At 49.1% G+C, this 17,181-nt stretch overlaps 8 protein-coding genes across 8 annotated transcripts in view; 2 read left to right on the top strand and 6 right to left on the bottom strand.

The window, feature by feature from the left end:
- ASPWEDRAFT_347579 (adenylyl-sulfate kinase) overlaps positions 1-238 on the top strand; it is a 1,525-nt gene extending 1,287 nt beyond the window's left edge. Inside the window, exon 3 of the mRNA XM_040834083.1 lies at positions 40-238. The gene's annotated coding sequence lies outside the window, so the exon portion shown is untranslated. The remainder of the gene's footprint in view (positions 1-39) is intronic.
- Positions 29-1,753, bottom strand: ASPWEDRAFT_36647 (H(+)-transporting V1 sector ATPase subunit C). Its single transcript, XM_040834508.1, has 5 exons — positions 1,421-1,753; positions 1,262-1,356; positions 1,114-1,205; positions 569-1,061; positions 29-521 (listed from the first exon to the last, which is right to left on the bottom strand). Exons 1-5 carry the CDS (start codon positions 1,719-1,721, stop codon positions 339-341), a joined length of 1,164 nt encoding a protein of 387 aa, XP_040692619.1. The 5' UTR covers positions 1,722-1,753; the 3' UTR covers positions 29-338.
- Positions 1,754-2,344: 591 nt separating this feature from the next.
- On the bottom strand, positions 2,345-3,231 carry ASPWEDRAFT_49041 (peroxiredoxin; the record flags this gene model as incomplete). Its single annotated transcript, XM_040837205.1, has 3 exons — positions 2,345-2,782; positions 2,841-3,022; positions 3,075-3,231. 3 exons carry the CDS (start codon positions 3,229-3,231, stop codon positions 2,345-2,347), a joined length of 777 nt encoding a protein of 258 aa, XP_040692618.1.
- A 410-nt stretch (positions 3,232-3,641) lies between these two features.
- ASPWEDRAFT_168813 (PaaI family thioesterase) lies at positions 3,642-4,675 on the bottom strand (the record flags this gene model as incomplete). The annotated part of the gene is made up of 3 exons (XM_040830354.1): positions 3,642-3,674; positions 3,726-4,453; positions 4,516-4,675. The coding sequence occupies 3 exons, from the start codon at positions 4,673-4,675 to the stop codon at positions 3,642-3,644; spliced, it is 921 nt and encodes a 306-aa protein (XP_040692617.1).
- A 749-nt stretch (positions 4,676-5,424) lies between these two features.
- ASPWEDRAFT_24815 (glycoside hydrolase family 92 protein) lies at positions 5,425-8,184 on the top strand (the record flags this gene model as incomplete). Its single annotated transcript, XM_040832663.1, has 7 exons — positions 5,425-5,551; positions 5,608-6,251; positions 6,301-6,623; positions 6,672-6,811; positions 6,858-7,306; positions 7,362-7,462; positions 7,518-8,184. 7 exons carry the CDS (start codon positions 5,425-5,427, stop codon positions 8,182-8,184), a joined length of 2,451 nt encoding a protein of 816 aa, XP_040692616.1.
- A 246-nt stretch (positions 8,185-8,430) lies between these two features.
- ASPWEDRAFT_168811 (glycine decarboxylase subunit T) lies at positions 8,431-9,946 on the bottom strand (the record flags this gene model as incomplete). The annotated part of the gene is made up of 2 exons (XM_040830353.1): positions 8,431-9,493; positions 9,555-9,946. The coding sequence occupies 2 exons, from the start codon at positions 9,944-9,946 to the stop codon at positions 8,431-8,433; spliced, it is 1,455 nt and encodes a 484-aa protein (XP_040692615.1).
- Positions 9,947-10,198: 252 nt separating this feature from the next.
- Positions 10,199-12,125, bottom strand: ASPWEDRAFT_36643 (uncharacterized protein). Its single transcript, XM_040834507.1, has 4 exons — positions 12,053-12,125; positions 11,671-11,989; positions 10,697-11,620; positions 10,199-10,629 (listed from the first exon to the last, which is right to left on the bottom strand). The coding sequence occupies exons 2-4, from the start codon at positions 11,698-11,700 to the stop codon at positions 10,549-10,551; spliced, it is 1,035 nt and encodes a 344-aa protein (XP_040692614.1). The 5' UTR covers positions 11,701-11,989; positions 12,053-12,125; the 3' UTR covers positions 10,199-10,548.
- ASPWEDRAFT_36641 (uncharacterized protein) lies at positions 11,794-12,718 on the bottom strand. The gene is made up of 2 exons (XM_040834506.1): positions 12,504-12,718; positions 11,794-12,418 (listed from the first exon to the last, which is right to left on the bottom strand). The coding sequence occupies exon 2, from the start codon at positions 12,296-12,298 to the stop codon at positions 11,990-11,992; it is 309 nt and encodes a 102-aa protein (XP_040692613.1). The 5' UTR covers positions 12,299-12,418; positions 12,504-12,718; the 3' UTR covers positions 11,794-11,989.
- Positions 12,719-17,181: the final 4,463 nt, after the last annotated feature.

Here is a 17,181-nt window from a genome sequence, read left to right as displayed (position 1 = left end):
TAACTGCTTCTCCGCGGTGTGTCCTCACTTTTTTTTTTGGTTCGGTTATATCTTTGTCTGTCCAGTTCTGGCCTATTTAGAAACCGGGGCTTCCCACCCCCCGTTGATAGAGCTTTATACCAATTAGATCTGTACATATTCCTTTTTTCTTCTCCTTAAAAAAAACATGCATATGCATGCAAGGTCAGGAATGCATCGATTCATATGCTAGAAACAACATGCATAGCCAGCTTCACGAACAAAACGATATATATGTACGGGTACGCTACCAAAATTTGAAATCAACAGTACCAACCGGGGTGGCCAAATGGACATAAAAAGGAAATAAAGCAAATACATCAGTTGAACTCAAGCTCATAATACACATATGCAGAGTACTCTGCTCCGCCTTCGTGCATTTCGCCAGGGTCGTCTCGCTTGACTCGTCCCTTCTTGTCCCGTCCAAAGGCATTTCCAGCCAGATACGAGTACTTGTCGTCAAGGTTGCGCTTCGCCTTGTCCGCCTGTTTCGGGTTCGGTGTCTTATATCTGTTAGTAAATGCATACACACAAAAGGGAGGATACATACCCGAATGACAGTGCTGACAAAGTCAAGCGGAAGACCATATCGTAGCACGGTCTCGACAAACACCCGCAGGACCAGCACATGGATCCAGACCATGACGGCCTCACTCCAGGCCGTGCGCCCAAGACGCAGAGTCTCCCCCCAGAGCTTGCGCTCATCGCCGCCAATGCGCTCAACCTGCTTGCGTTCCTCTTCCTTTCCACCTTCAACGTACTTGAAGTCTCGCGGAATCCATCGTTGTTCTCGACACTTGTGCACAAACTCGACGCTGTGCTTCTTGAACGTGGTGACGGCGTACAGCGAGAATTCGTCGTCCGAGGCTACGAGGCTCGCGGATCGCGGAACCACCATCGGCGCTACTGTTTCGTAAGTCTTGAGGAAGTCCTTCACCTGCTGCGAGGGTACAGCAACTAGGTGGGTTTCGATGTACTCGGAATCTTGAACGATGGTGCGGGGGTCAACGATTGATGCGAGGGACTTTGTGGAAAGGTTGCCTCTGTAGATTACTAGTTAGCTATAGACGTAGTCGACAATAGCGAAAAACCCACGTTTGCTTTCGTTGAAGTGTCACCAATGTGTTCTTGACTTGGTTGTACTGGGAGTACTTCGAACGGATGTCATTGTCGATACTGGCGGCTTCCTACTCATCGAACGGGTTAACATCAACACAAAAATACCATGGCGTCTTATCCATACCTTCTGAAGAAGATCCATCAACTCCGCAAGAGGCTTGTCGGCGCGATACTTGACTTTATTCCACGAGAATGTCCGCAGGTACTGATCAACCGGCTCTAAACCACAAGGTTAACCATCAATATAACCCCCCAAACCTTCAACAACAACCAGAAAACATACTGTCATTAACGGTCTTCATCTTCTCAATCTGTCCCTCATCTCCATCCAAGACATTCCTCAACGCATCGCCAACCTTGGTTACGACACCCTGACAGGCCGCCTCTAGCTTCGCCAGCTCATCGGCCTGCTGCACGAGGGCGTCTAGCGACCCGATTTTAAATTCGGGAATGGGGAACGGGGCAACGGTGCCGTTCTCCGGCGATACGGTGGCCGTGATGGCGTCGAGGGCATCGTCGCGGTGGTTAGAGGGGTTGATGGAGGTGGGGAGGGAGACGAAGAGGTACTTGGTCGTTTTGGACATGGTGGCGGTAAATGATCGGCGGCTGTATCAAACAGAAAGAGGAGAAAGTAGTGAAGCTGTTGCCACGCTCGAGGCAGCGGGCATGAGGCAGCGAGATAGGGAGCTTTGGGGATGTTTTGGGGATGGGGACTGGGAACTGCTGGAGGTATGCAACCGTACGTAGCTTTGGATGGCGGTCACCGACGGGGGCGGTCGGCGGTTCGGCACAGCTAGTAGCAACTACGGGGTACAAATGATGAAGGCACATTGACGATAGTAGATGAATAGATTAATTATCGCTAAGCTCATGATGTGGTTTATTTTAATTTGACAAGCATGATAGGATACATTTATGGACAGTGTGGTCCATTCCCTGCAACCCATACAACATCTAACAAATCTGCCAGTTTATAGTAGCCTAAGCTAACCTCAATGATCCGTAAACCAGTGTATACGAAAAATCAAAGCAGTATATGCAAATGAAGCTTTCTTCTCGGATGAGTTGAAATAATGGTCTAGTATGTTCTACTGGTATAGAGAACCGCATGGTTAATTGTTGTCAAGGACAGGCCGGGCTCAGATAAGCTCCGGATCATTTCATTGATCTATTCATATCATAATGTACATATCGAACAACGTCACCCTTAGGCCTTGGTGAATCTCAGGTAGGGCTTGACCTCTCTGACCTCACCGAACTTTGCCTTAGCGTCGGAAGTCGAGATGGAAGGAGGCACAATCACGTCCTCTCCGACCTGCCAGTCGATGGGGGTGACAACACCCTTCTTGTCACCGGTCTGCAGGGAGTCAATGACTCTTAGAACCTCGGCAGAGTTTCTGCCGGTGGAGGCAGGGTACATCATAGTAAGACGGATCTTCTTGCTGGGGTCGATGATGAAGACCGATCGGATGGTGAAGGCAATGCCCTTCTGGGCAATGTTGTCCAAGTCATCCTGGGAGATCATGTCGTAGAGGAAGGCAACCTTGCGCTCAGCATCGCCAATGATGGGGAACTGGAGGTTGGTGGAGGAGACTTCGTTGATGTCCTCAATCCATTTGTCGTGGGAGCCAATGTCGTTGGCGCTCTATTAAACGGACACAAGTTAGCACATGTAATAATCAGCATTGGGGCATTAAACTTACCAGACCGATCATCTTGACATTGCGCTTCTCGAACTCGCCCTTGAGCTTGGCAAAGGCACCCAGCTCGGTTGTGCAGACGGGGGTGAAGTCGGCGGGGTGGGAGAAGAGGATAGCCCAGCTGTCACCGATGAACTCGTGGAAGTCAATGTTGCCATGGGTAGTCTGAGCCTGGAAGTTGGGAGCTATGTAATTATTTAGCACAAGAAAATTATATCCTTCCAATGATAAACGTACCGACAGATCCCAGACGCAGACGAGGCTGTTCCGTCGCAATGAAGCGGCGGAGGAGGGGCTGCGAGCGAGGCAGCAGGGCGGAAAGACCGGGCCTTGCAGCAGCTCTGGGGAGAGCTCTGAAGCCACGGAAGAGAGACTGGGGGAGAACGGATGCCATTTTAAGATAGGATAGATGGAAATTGACAGTCTAAAAGCTGAAGCTCCGAAGCTGTTGGAGAAGCTGGAGAAGAAACCGGCTTAAATGACGACGGTGCGAAGACGCTAAACCATGTGCGGTTAATTCCACCCCGCCGTACCTGCATTGTTATCCCCATAGTAGAAGCACTATCAATGATGTCTAAATCAGATGGAGTTGAAGATTTATGATTCAATTGAGAGGATGAGTGCACCGATTGGCGATTCCTATCCAAGAAAGTATCCAGTTCTTCTAAATATATGCTCTATTAATATCAACCAAGAATAAAAATGCTAGTCCTTCTATGCGCCAGGCCAGAAATCAATATGATATGCAATCTACTCTTGTGCCCGGATTCAGGGTATCAAAGACAGATGAAATAGCGGGAGAATCTAATTGGCGACCTTGTAAAGGCTGGCCATGGTCTGTAAAGAAATTAGCGGATGGTCCATAATTCACATGCTCAGTCAACATACCGCAGCTTGCTTGGGCTCAATGAAAAGGGCCTTGGCCTCTACAAGGACCTTAGGCTCCTTTCCATCCTCAGGCAGAGTCTCAATACGCCCCTCAACCCAGGCCTTGCGACCCTCCACCTTGGTGGTCTCAGCGCGCAGAACAGCGTAATTACCAGCCATCGCGGGGCGTCGGTAGTCGATGTTCAAGTTTGCCGTCACACCCACTCCATTGGGCAAGGCCGGGAAGCAGCAACGGGCCAAACCCTCATCCAAAAGAGTGGCCAGAAGACCTCCATGGACAATACCCGGGTGGCCCGAGACGTCCGAACCCAGGTATAGAATAGAAACCAGACTCTTTCCTCCATCCTCGGCGAACACCAATGGTGGGACAACAATGCGGTCCGGGCCCGAGAGGGTTCCAGCTGTCAGGTTGCGCACGCGCAGGTTCTCGGGGATCTTCATATAGGGGCGGGATTCGGTGAAGGCGGGGTCTTCCCGCAGGGCAACGGCCACAGGGTGGTTTTGGATGTATTCTTCAATTTCACGAGTGATCTCATCAGCTGGGGTGAATGCGGTGAGGGTTTCCTCATCGGAGGGCAGAGCGGTAGCCATCATTCGAGAGACGGTTCGTTGTGTTTGGTATAGGAGGCCGGCAGTGAACGCGACAACAGCGATGGAAGTGAATCCGACGAAGCGACGAAAACGAGAGCGAGGTTTAGGAGAGGGAGGCTGGATAGACTCTGCAGTTTCTAGAGAGAACGAATTAGTATAATGGGATGTTGTTCTTTTTATTCAATAGGTGGACTCGTACCAGTGGAATAAAGACGGAGAGGCGAAGACGAAGTAGGAAACTTCCGAGGCAAACCAGCAGCCCAGAGACCTTTCGTATAAAGTCGAGACCGTGGAGCAGAAGAGAAAAGACGGGCAGCAGCGGAGAATTCCCGAAGAACGGTTGAGGATGGGCGCGCCATGGCCGTGAGAGAGACCAATTAATAGGGAGTGGGAGAAGGGAGTGGAGAGGTTTTTCCAGCAGCCTCTGCTTACTATCGGAGATACGGTGAGAAAGAAGGGCGGCGACTCCGATAGAACGTGCCTGAATGAAGGAACAAAGTGTATTATATTTATGAAGCGAATGAGAATGAGAATTATGGATGAAATGAGGGTCTGCAAATGGGCGTTTTCTTGGTTTCCTCTTGAGTTTCGGTGATTCGCATCCCCTGCGGCGGTCCGATTGGGCTGGATGGATGGAGGGGAAAAGAACCTCGGCTCATCTGAGGATGGGAAGATGGCGATGGCGATGATAATATGGGATGCAGTAGTTATGGTGGTTTATTCTGACATTATTTTGACATTTTATTCTGCTGTTTATACTGCAGATTGAAGCTTTTAAAGACGATAAATCATGGATTGTATATGGCTGAGTTATAGTACATAGCATACAGATACACTAAACCACAGAAATAATAATATAGACTGATGCTAATAGATGCAGATAATTATCAATATCATCATCTTTCCTATCTTACGAATAAGATTAATTGAGAGAAAGGATGGATTGTGTTGCACTTGGCTGTTACTCAGTTCATCCCTTGATGTTTCTGCTTCTACAGGGATAGAGTGACACAGCTGTAACACAACAGCATGGGTTACACACTCTCTCATCTATCTTAATCGTATTCATCCCTCATGGGGGGCTCATTCTAATCAACAGTCACTCATTATGTCTATCTCCAGCTTTCTGTCGCTCTTTTTCTTCTCAACAGGCGTTCTGGCCGCCGACAACACGCCAGTCTACGACTACGATGTTCTCCAATACATCGATCCACTCATCGGAAGTGCCAATGGAGGTACGTTCTCTTATATTTTATATACATCTGAATATCTTCTAACCCCTATTCTTCAGGCAATGTCTTTGCTGGTGCTTCCCTCCCCTATGGCATGGCCAAAGCCGTGGCCGACACCGACTCCCAGAGTAACCAGGGCGGCTTCGCCTTCGATGGCAGCAACATAACCGGTTTCTCAAGTCTACACGATTCAGGAACTGGTGGAAGTCCTTCTCTAGGAAACTTTCCTCTTTTCCCCTATGTGAAATGTCAGAATGACGATGTCAATGGCTGTGTCTATCCCAAGAAGGAGCGGAAGACAGGCTATGTCTCCGAATCCGTCCAGGCAAGCCCTGGATACTTTGGATTGACCATGAACTCGGGCATCAAAGTAGACACGACTGTTTCTCATCATGCATCGCTTTTCCGCTTTCAGTTTCCCACTGATAATGCGTCAAGTCCTCTCGTCTTACTGGACCTCAGCGACTTGTCGGATACAAGGCAGGACAATGGAACTGTCTCCGTGAATGCTGATACAGGACGCATGACAGGCCATGCGCGCTTTCTGCCCAGCTTTGGAAGTGGCTCTTACGTTCCTTATTTCTGCGCTGATTTTAAGAGTCCTGCAGGTATTCGGGATACCGGGATCTTTGTCAACTCTAGGGCTAGCTCCGAAGTTAAGGATCTTAAAATCTCCCGAAGTATCAATGGATACCCTCTTCCGGTACGAGTGCTATTTTTCTCTTTGCGTATACTCACTGACAATGATATAGGGTGGTGCTTTCGTTAGGTTCCATTCCAACCCAGACCAGACGGTCCTAGCTAGAGTCGGTCTCAGTTTCATCAGTAGCGAGCAAGCATGCTCCAACGCTGAATCTGAAATCCCAGAATTTGATTTTGAATCGACCCATTCAACAGCCGTGAAACTATGGACGGAGAAGATGAGCCCTGTCAGAGTATCAAGAGAAGGGGTAAACTCTTCTCTCCTTACCAATTTCTACAGTGGCATCTATCGAACCATGGTCAACCCTCAAGACTATACTGGCGAGAACCCGCTTTGGAATAGCAAGGAGCCATATTTTGATTCTTTCTATTGGTATACCACCCATTTCCCCTGTGTCGTCTAGTAGACTAATGGTGATAGTCTCTGGGATTCCTTCCGGTCTCAACTCCCTTTCCTGACCATCACTGATCCTACCTCGGTGGCTAAGATGATCCGCTCGTTGATTGATACTCAACGACATCTGGGTTGGCTTCCTGACTGCCGCATGTCACTTTGTAAAGGTATTACCTTTCATAATCAGATCATGCAGTGATGCTTATTTTTTAGGGTTCACCCAGGGTGGCTCCGATGCAGACATCGTTCTTGCAGATGCATACATCAAGGGCCTATCTGATAACATCGACTGGGAAGCAGGTTATGCAGCCGTACAGAAAGATGCCGAGGAAGAGCCATACGACTGGTCAAGCGAAGGCAGGGGCGGACTAGTTAGCTGGAAATCGCTGAACTACATCCCTGTGGAAGACTTTGACTACCTGGGCTTTGGGCCCATGACAAGGAGTATTTCTCGCACGTTGGAATATTCGTACAATGACTTTGTCATTGCGCAGATGGCCCGCAGCTTGAACAAGACTGGGGATGCAGAGAAATATGAATCAAGGTCTGGAAACTGGCAGAATCTATTCCGGGAGGATCAAACGTCATACCTCAATGGTAATGACACGGGATTCAAGGGCTTCTTTCAGCCCAAGTACATGAACGGAACCTGGGGATTTCAAGTAAGTCACCTTACAAAGAGACACATTACAGCAAACGCACCTCTAACCAACCCAGGACCCTCTGGCCTGCTCCAACATCGACACCAGCGGAAAGGCTTGCTCACTAACCAACAACGGTCCCGAAACATTCGAATCCAGCATCTGGGAATACCAATTGTAAGTCCCTCCATCTTAATCCCACCCTCGATATCTCCCTATCTGACCATCAAAGCTTCGTCCCCCACGACATGGCAACCCTAATCACTCTCCTCGGCGGCCCAGCCCAATTCACCCGCCGCCTCGACTACCTCCACGACAAAGGCATCACCTACATAGGCAACGAGCCCGCCTTCCTAACAGTCTACCAATACCACTACGCCGGGCGTCCCGCAAAATCCACCTCCCGAATCCACACCTACATCCCATCCGCCTTCAACCCCACGCCCACCGGCCTCCCAGGCAACGACGACTCCGGCGCAATGGGCTCCTTCGTCGCCATATCCATGATGGGCCTCTTCCCCAACCCCGGCCAGAACATGTATCTCATCACCGCGCCCTTCTTTGAGTCCGTGCAGGTGACGTCGCCGGTTACGGGGAAGATTGCCACGGTGCGTGTGGAGAATTTCGACCCCGCGTATCGTGATGTGTTTGTGCAGTCTGCGAGGTTGGATGGGGTGGTGTATAATAGGAGTTGGGTGGGTCATGATTTTTTCACGCGGGGGAGGGAGTTGGTTCTTGTTTTGGGGAGGAATGAAAGTAGCTGGGGGACGAGGGATGAGGATTTGCCGCCCTCGTTGTCGACTCGGGGGGTTACTTTGGAGGAGGAGAGGGATGGGAGGGTGGATTTGGGGCATGGGCGTGGTCATGTTCGTGGGAAGAGGCATCAAGGTTATGCATAGGGGTGTTCGATGAGTGTCTACGAGTGTAGTTATTCTTAGGCTATCATTATGTATCATGAATAACTGTATTCTATTCCTTCAACAGTCATGTTGAATATGACATTCACTTTTATACTAGTAACCGACAAGTAGTTAAAATAAAAAAACGGGGTTGAAAAGCACACCAGCCCAAGAGACACAGGAAACTCGTTAATATATACATAAAGCTTATGGGAGAAACGCAAAAAGGGTAGTAGATTAGGAAGATTATGCCTTGGGGCGGTAGAACTTGCTCTCCACCCACGGCATACCGGTGACAGTAGCCTTGCGGACCTTGTTGCGCACCAGCACTCCCACTTCGGTACCCTTCTTGTGTAGTCCCGACTTGATGTAGCCCATGGCGATGTTGGTTCCGCCCAGCGATGGGCTGGGCAGTCCCGAGGTGATGACACCAATTGGGGTGCGGGACTCATCGTTCAAGTCGACGAGGACAGCACCCTCACGAGCGGGCGAACCCTTCTCGATTGTGAATCCAACCCGGCGTTGAGACAGAGTCTTGGCTGGGGAGGCAATTTGGGGGAGGATGGCAGAGGCTCCGTTGAAGGTGGCAGCTGCGGGGTCGCGGCGGTCTTTGCCAACAACCCAGCCCAAGGAGGCAGCGGGAGGGGTCTGCGCAGTCGAGATATCACTGCCGTACAGACACATACCGGCCTCAAGGCGGAGGGAGTCACGGGCGGCAAGACCAGCAAGACGCACCTCGTCGGGACGGGAGAGGAGGAGCTCGGTCACCTGCTGGGGCAGCGAGGGGTTGCCCTCGGTGGGGATGGAGATTTCGAAACCATCTTCACCTGTGTATCCAGTACGGGAGATAAGGATAGGCTGCGAGGTGGCGGAGCCATCGGGGAGAGTGAGGTGAAGGGAGCGGCAGTTGCCAAAGTACAAGGTGCTCAGATCAGCCTCAGCAGCGGAGACACCCTCAGAGTGAACCAAGGACTGGAGAACCGAGGCAGCCAGGGGACCCTGGAGAGCAACCAGACCTCTGTCCTCGAGGATATCCCATTTAAGGCTGTCCGCTCCGTTGGCCTTGCGGTAGGCGTCGATCTCGGCCTGCAGGAAAACCAGGTCCTCGGTTCTCCGGCCCGCATTGGTCACAAAGTAAAAGGAATCTTCGCCACGACGGGTGATAACAGTGTCATCGACAATGCCACCAGTTCCCTCTTCCAACAGACACGACAGAGTGGATGAATTGGGCTTGAGCTTATCGAGAGAGGAGGGGGTAACTTTCATCAACAGCTCCATTGCACCTGGGCCGCTAAGAGAATGCTGAACCCTGTAATCCGTTTCATCAGCAAACTACCCATACAGCATGATGACAATTAAATAGCACTTACATGTGGCTCACGTCAAACAAACTGGCCTTTTCTCTCGTCCAGTGGTGAGACTCAACATGGCTGAGATCCGAATACTGCAGCGGCATGGAGAACCCCGCAAAGGGGACCATCTTTGCACCCCGGGCGACATGTAAATCGTAAAGCTGCGTCTGTCTCAGAGGCCCCGAGGAAGCCGGAGACGAAGCATATCGCACGGCAGTCTGAGGAAGAGAAGCCGTTCTGGCAGTGTAACGGGCAAGGGGACGACCAGAAGCCGGAGCGCGGGGAGAGCGACTCAGCAGCGAGGGGAGCTGGCGGCCGATGCCATTGGCAGCCACAGGAGCGGATTGAAGGTATACAGACTTCGACCCCAAAAGGTCGACACCTTTCCTCAGAGAACGAATAGCCGACATGATGATTTTTGAATAAGATGTGTGTAGGATAGAGAAAAAAGAAGATGGGGAATTCGTCGTCAAAAGTCGGAGAAGAGGGACTGCGGAGAGCTACGATAACGGAAAAGTCACGTGTCGATAGGCCAATTCCGCGGAATTTCTCCGTGACAATATCTATCATGATATCGGGGAGGGAGGATGGGAGAAATTATTATTATCGCTACGTTACTCTTGCGTCACTCTACATCCTACAGATTATGCTAGGATAAGTATCTGACTATCCAGGTCGGCCGAGTGAGAAAGGATCGAGCCTGATCTATCCAACGTTCAAGGGCCTCCCGTGCCCTAAAGCGACCGACAGCCTCAGTGCAGGTTCGTTTTCCCGCGGAGGGTTCTCCAGAAGCGTAAAATGCGCATGCGATAAAGGCAGTAAGTAGTAACTAAGTACTACAATAATGTGAGATCCAACAAGATGAATGGAATAGCTCTCAAGAATTGTGTAACCGGCCACGCCTGAAACCCCCAGGGTCGTCAACGCCCTCCGATCTTAAATTCCCCATTATTATTACCTCTGATCCCGGAATAAAAAAAAAAAAACGCAAAAAAATCAAACAAGATATAGTCTAAAGTCCGTTATCAGCACAGGAGAAGGCGCTTCCCACGGTACCGGCCCGATAACTGAGGACAACGGCGTCAACTGAAGCCTGCGATGTGAATTTTATTAGCCAAATGTTTTATGAGGAACAGAGCAGAAACGAGGGGAGAGCTTACATAGGTTCCTGGTCCCAAGAAGAAAAGCCCAACAAAGATCAAGCCGATATTCAGGAGAAAGCCAAGCCAACCGCGAAGGCCACGGTTCTTGTAGAAACCGGGCCCGTGTTTCGCACGTCGCATGCGGAGATAGGCAACACCCCAGAAGATGAACCCGAAGAATGAATCAAACAGCGAGCTCATGATGGAAAGAAGGTCAGAGAAGAATGGAATGACCTCGGCAATGATGAAGGCCAGAATCCATAGGACAGCCAGAATGCCGGCCCAGGAGGCCCATCCGACCACGGTATGGTTACCCTTGTGACGGGTTCCTTCGAAAAGGCGAAAGAAGATGAAACGAGCCGACACGGAGGCATACAGGACACCGAGGAAGACCAATGTTGGAACCATGAACGAAAATGACACCTTCTTAAAGACCTCGTCGCTTATGGAGCCGAATGCTGGCGTCTCCATGTACTGGTTGCCCGTATATACGTAGACGATGGAACCCGCCAAACTGAAGACGATAACTTCGGCGACTGTCACGGCAGTGACCGATTTCCAAAAGTCTTTGGGTTCCTTCATCTCAGCGATGAAACTCGGGAGTGTGATCTGTCCGATGAATGTATAGCTGATATTCAAAAAGGCATTCATGCCGGACACAAAAGTTGTTCCCTTGGCGGGAAATGCTTTGACAATGGGGTCGCCATCTGCGGGACTATAACCAGCTGGGTGGTCCTCGATTCCGACGAAGATCATAGCCAACAGGACAGAGATAAATGTGAAAAGGGCGGAGAAGGTTGCGACCTTGGAGAGCGCGCTGAATGTTCGAGGCAGCGAAAAGACCCATGCGATGATAGCCGTTATCAAGGAGAAAACGATGGTGCAAGTGGAATGGTTGGTTACGGTGTTGAACCACTCAGCGCCGACCAAGCAATGCAAGCCCTAAAGAGCATTAGAATTGACTGTCTGGGGAAAGGGAAATGCGATAATACCTGAATGAAGGTGTTGTTCAACAAGAACATGATAGCGGTCAAATACCAAGCAATCTTCGAGTCCCAGAACAGGTACTGGCCAATATCGCAGACATCGCGAACCTCGGGGTGGCGCAAACAAAACCGCCTGGACTAGAATGAGCGTGGCGATCCCAGAACGAATGCGATTGACTTACCAAACCGTGAGGGATGTGTAAAGGACAATGGCAGCGATGACGACCGTTAGAATCAAACCCGGAACAAGACCAAGGATGGAATAGGACCAGGGGAATGACATGATAGCCAGACAAATGTACTCGGAAAACAGCAGGGCCGCAGTCTATCGCGCAATTGTCAGAACATGCCCATCTCTCTCTTCATCTGTGTATCCTCCGCCACCCACCTTTTGCCAACTACAAGTTCGATACTTGATTGAATTCTCCGACTCCATTTCTATTTGTCTTCCAATGCTCTCGGTCTCCGCATCGGAGTCAACGGCGATGCGATGAGTCTGGTCATGTTGTTGACTTTCGAGATCGGCATTCTTCACCTTGGCCGGATTGTTGTCGATGATCCTGTCAGAGGAGGTCGATGAACGACGGTCGTGTCCGGACATATTGACCACCTTGGATTCTTCGACCCGCGCCATTTGATCGAGCGGACGAACCGCAGGTGAAAGGAAGCGATAGAGTGAGGAGGAGAGGAAATGTTGAAGACCTTCGGATGCATGTACTGCTCCTATCGAAAATAGATATTAAGGTGATAGGGTCTAGGAAAAAGCGTCCTGGGATTAATGACCGGACAAGGAAGTTGTAAAGAAGACGGACGAGCATTTGATCGAGAGAACCTCTTACCTTATAACTGAGACAAAAGAAAAAAAAAAAAAAAATCTTAGGCGAATAAGAGTATCTCCAATCGGGTTGGCTGACGATCAAAAGAAAAGAGGAGAGGCAAAAACCCGCCCCAAGCTTGCTGGGCGAGTAGGCAGGTCAACCTGATATTGATTACGGGGCGTCCGTAGATACAGATAGCACTACTGGACCTCCGATGGAGGAGGAAAAGGAAACGAAAAGCAACACGAGGGGCAAAAAGAGGGAAAAAAAAGAAAATTGAAAACAAGCGATTAAAAAAAAAAAGAAAAAGAAAAAGAATAAAAAGTAAATATTAAAATGCTAAAATATTAGTCGATGATTCGACAGACAGAAAAGCACCTGAGCAGGGCTGGTTGCGATGCCGGGCCAAGCAAGAAAGCACTGACCCAATGATACAGAAAGACAGACGCAATCCGGACGGCGAAACCGATCCTTTAGACGAGCAGTTTTAGAGCGATAGATCGGCTCTGGGCCCATGACGTGCTCGGGAAATGAGGAATAATCATCGAATGTCTTTGCTGCGACATCGTAAGAGCGGTGGAATCCCGCTATCTGGATTGTTTGGTACGGACTACCTAATATGGAGAGATATGTATTACGGATGTATTAAGATGTATTGACGATGCATCAATGCAGCTCCAACGACTCTCTCCATGATGATTGCATTTTGATTTGAGCCCATTTGACTTTCCCAACCGACCATTCATCGACTGTTTTCGTTCCCCCCACCCCGCCCGTCATTGGCCCCAGCAGCCCCCCCGGTTGCATCCCTGCAGCTCCGCCGCCAATCACTCCGCGCGGTTGGCCGCTGGCGGGACCAACCGATTTCCTTTTCCGCCCCGCATCCGTCGCAGTCTGCAATTTAATTACACAGCTCATTACACAGCCATTACATACATACCGAAACAGCTGGCCCAATCACAGGAAAAGAATTCCACTTCCAGTTCTTCCCTGGTTCGGATTGGGAAATTGGCTGGCAACAGGTTTGAAGGCGGATATCGTCATTTTATCATACGTACAGCCTCAGATACATCGGCTGATCTGAATCTGATTTTTCCCTGCACGGAGTTCCCCGGTCAACTGATTCATGCTCATCTATCACTGGCCCTTTCTTGTTCATTATAGCCAGCTATGGCGTGATATCAGTTCCACGTGCCCATGCACTCCATGTCCACGGCACTTTACTACTTTTGGGTATGTTCTGGATGTTTTCTTTAAGGTCTAGGCAATCTCACCTCAGACAGCCTCTGTCGATCAGCTACTAGGTTATTATCCTGGTATCGAGCCTCAGGGATTTACTTGGAAGCTCTATTTGAATCAAAGCATGTATTTTCCTGTTTATAAGTATCTAGTACCTACGACCGCAGGGTATCACAGCCTTTTCAAGCTTATTTTAGAATAGGCACGTAGAACTTTCCAAGAAATTTCCACAACGAACAAGAAGATATTATTCATGTTTGTGACTTGACTTGTAAAGGATTTCTTTAGTACCAATAACATCTAGTTATCAAGACCGTCCTTATAAAAACTATGGGCTAACAACAAAACCAAGGGAGCACTTTCTTATAGTAAGCAAAGACATTAACTACATGCTGCGCCGCCTATTTACGATGAGTTATATTAAGCTCGCGCGGGAAAGACCTTAAAATAGGATTAAAGTTACTAAATAGAAGTTCACTATAAGGTGATTAAGGTGGAGAGGGGGAGTTTGCTTCAGGTACTATAGTGTAGACTTTTTCGCTTTTCTTATCTTCGATGTGGACAAGCTTGCTAATGGGATCTAGTGGTTTATCCGTCCAATCTCGCGCATTCAGCATCGAGGACAGAATGTCAATATCTAGATAGCAAAAGATGGGAGTGGCGGGGAGATTACTAGTCCGATTAAGAGGTGGCTCAACGATATCATGTATGGAAGGACAGAGCATAGCTGGGTGTTGTGGTTCCCGAGAGGTTGTAGAAGCCAGAAAATGCCTAGACGTCGAGACAGATTACGTGAGACATAAACATCAGGGCCTAGATTGTGACGGCATAGCAGTTCATTGCCTTGTCTCCATAGTAAAGGAGCATTGGACCCTTGAAAATCCAGATATCACCACCTCGCCTCCCATCTCAATCCTAATCCTCGAACAAAATGTCTTATTCACAGCACAAGAACACCCTCCCCCCCATACACCCCAGCCCATCACTGGAACATTTCACTTTTTACACTTCGATAGGCCGTATAGGACTGAAAGGTCCGGTTCGTTTCGATGGTTATACTGCCGCCTCGATCCACAGGGCGACTTAACCACACCCACCTGTGGCGTTTTACTGATACAATTAGTATACTGCCGATATGAAAGTAGTTGAGAGTAGCTTGAGATATAATTTATTCAGAAAAGCACATCATATCAAGCTATATGTAGTGCGCGTGTGTGTTTTGTCTTGCATGATGCCATGAATAGCCAACTCTCTCCTTCATCGCGTATTCAAAACCATCCTGTCCTTCGCATCATGCCATCTCTTTTTGTAAGCGACAGGCTTTAGCACCCACAACTGGCTGGGTTCACCCTCCTCATCGCTCACGGGAATTACACCATAATTCTCCTCAAAGCCCAGAACACCGGATCCAAAAGCAGATTTAATCCTGCATAATAGTGCCAGCGCGATCGAACCAAAGGCATAGAAGCAGATCGTAACCTACGGCTATCACCCAATCCTAAAGTCTCGGATCCAATCACTAATTCATACAATGGGCCTTGCTTGTTCAATGTCCATTCTGCTTCAACTTCCCCAAATACATTATGCTGGACGAGATAATCTGCCTGTCATAGATTTAGTATAAAGCAAAAGGAAGGTTGATCGGCAATATAGTCCATACACCAGACTGATACCGCTATCAGATTTAAATGCCCATTGATCTGGATGAGCAACATTGCACAGGCGGTATTTCCCTGGGAATTTGTTGGATACAAGCTCGCCCCGCATGCGGACAGTGCGAGCCATGCCAACACACCGGTGGAGTACCCTAATGTGTAGATACTCAATTATAGCTATTTCATGTAACTAACTGACACGACGCATGGCAAGGACAAACAAGAAGCGACCTTTTCAAATCATATCAAACTAGGATATATCTGTTCTCAAAGATGATCTTCATTATATCTTCAAGCCTGATCACCACTCCCCATGGGCACTATGACACGACCGGCGACTATTTAACCATTCGGTTTTAGCTAACACTGCTCCCTGTGGTACTTTGAACATCACCACTTTCTAGATCGTCCTCATTATCAGAGTCATTCGAGTCTCCTTGCCCACTAGACTCATATCCACCTCCCTCGTTCCAGAGTGAGAAGTTATGGTTTGGATGCAGCACCGATTTAGAGAGATAGCATTTGAAGCATAACCAGAAACCGAGATCACCACAGTCATCGCATACGTAATATGGACCAATGATATCCTAGCGGAGGCAACATGGGTTAGGAAAGGAAAATAATTCACGATCCGGTCTGAGGCAGAGCTTTTCGGTGTACCACTTACCACAAGACATCCATCGCAGAACCCAGCATTTTCCATATTAGCCTCGGCTGTTTGGTGTCTGACAATGCTCCACCAGACAGCTCTTTCCCTGGGGTTCTTGATATTCCTAATCTGTGACGCGTTTGGTTTCAAAAGGTCAACGATACCGCTGGGTAGTCCATAATATTGGGCGAGCTGATATGGTGCCCACATTCGACCGATGCCATTTCCTCGGAGCAGAATGTCTGCCCCCCGACTGATCAATTCGTTGATGATCTCGAAGCGTTCTGAAGATGGGTTTGCCCACCTAGCGAAGGGCCTCAGCGCCCAGAAAATCGGAGTCCAGCCATCGCAGTCTTTCGCATTAATCATATCGGGACACTGTTCCAAGACGTATCGCACAGTATCTAGATGACCACTGAGGACGGCACAGTGAGCCGCATTCCGGTGCATCTTATCTTGGACTAGAAGATTGGCACCATTGTTTTGCAAAAGCTTGACATGCTCCAGAGTTTTGCATAGGGCAAGATGAATTGGGCTTCTCCCGACCCTATCCACAGCACGGATATCTGCGCCACCGGCGATGAAGGATTCAACAATGTGTGGGCTACCCAGAAGGCAAGCAGTGTTTAAATTGCAACCCCACCATTCACTGCTTTCGTGTATCATGGACTCTCTTTGATCCAAGAGATAGACTAGGATCTCTGACTTGTCATCTGAATCGCCAGATCCTTGACATGCAGCCTGAAAGACCGTTCCGTTGTAGCTCGCAGCAATAGCATCAAGATCTGCACCATGGTTGACAAGCACTTGAACCATCTCCAAGGAGCTGTTCCGACAGGCAAGATGTATTGCTGTGCCGTGAGTGTGAATCTGTACGTTTGGATCGGCATGGCTAGTGAGCAGAACCTTAGCAGCTTGAATGTTGTTCGCTTCGGCTGCTTTGGATAACGGAGTTCTTCCATCGAAATCGCTCGTGTTGGGTGATGCTCCGCGGTGGACAAGTAAACGAACAATCATAGCATCCGTTTCTCCACCGAGACAATTGAGTGGAGTCCTTCCTAGGTGATCCTGTGGGTCAATATGGAAGTCATATAGTAGTAGTCGCTTGAGAATGTCGGCATCATTCTGCGTAACACAGTCGTGAAGCAATAATTGG

The sequence above is a fragment of the Aspergillus wentii genome (genome assembly GCF_001890725.1).
Source record: "Aspergillus wentii DTO 134E9 unplaced genomic scaffold ASPWEscaffold_2, whole genome shotgun sequence".
NCBI lineage: Eukaryota > Fungi > Ascomycota > Eurotiomycetes > Eurotiales > Aspergillaceae > Aspergillus > Aspergillus wentii.
The sequence above is the reverse complement of the archived record's forward strand: the minus strand, read 5'-3'. Positions and strand labels throughout refer to the sequence as shown.

Excerpts from the sequence above, each read along its gene's own strand:
- ASPWEDRAFT_36643 (XM_040834507.1), bottom strand. The coding sequence starts at position 11,700 with ATGTTCTTGTTGAACAACACCTTCATTCAG. Across the intron at positions 11,621-11,670 it reads TGAACAACACCTTCATTCAG|GGCTTGCATTGCTTGGTCGG; the intron begins GTATTATCGCAT and ends AATGCTCTTTAG. Across the intron at positions 10,630-10,696 it reads TCTTGGGACCAGGAACCTAT|GCTTCAGTTGACGCCGTTGT; the intron begins GTAAGCTCTCCC and ends TTCACATCGCAG.
- ASPWEDRAFT_36641 (XM_040834506.1), bottom strand. The coding sequence starts at position 12,298 with ATGGCGCGGGTCGAAGAATCCAAGGTGGTCAATATGTCCGGACACGAC.
- ASPWEDRAFT_36647 (XM_040834508.1), bottom strand. The coding sequence starts at position 1,721 with ATGTCCAAAACGACCAAGTACCTCTTCGTCTCCCTCCCCACCTCCATC. Across the intron at positions 1,206-1,261 it reads TGATGGATCTTCTTCAGAAG|GAAGCCGCCAGTATCGACAA; the intron begins GTATGGATAAGA and ends TTCGATGAGTAG. Across the intron at positions 522-568 it reads TTGTCAGCACTGTCATTCGG|ACACCGAACCCGAAACAGGC; the intron begins GTATGTATCCTC and ends AACAGATATAAG.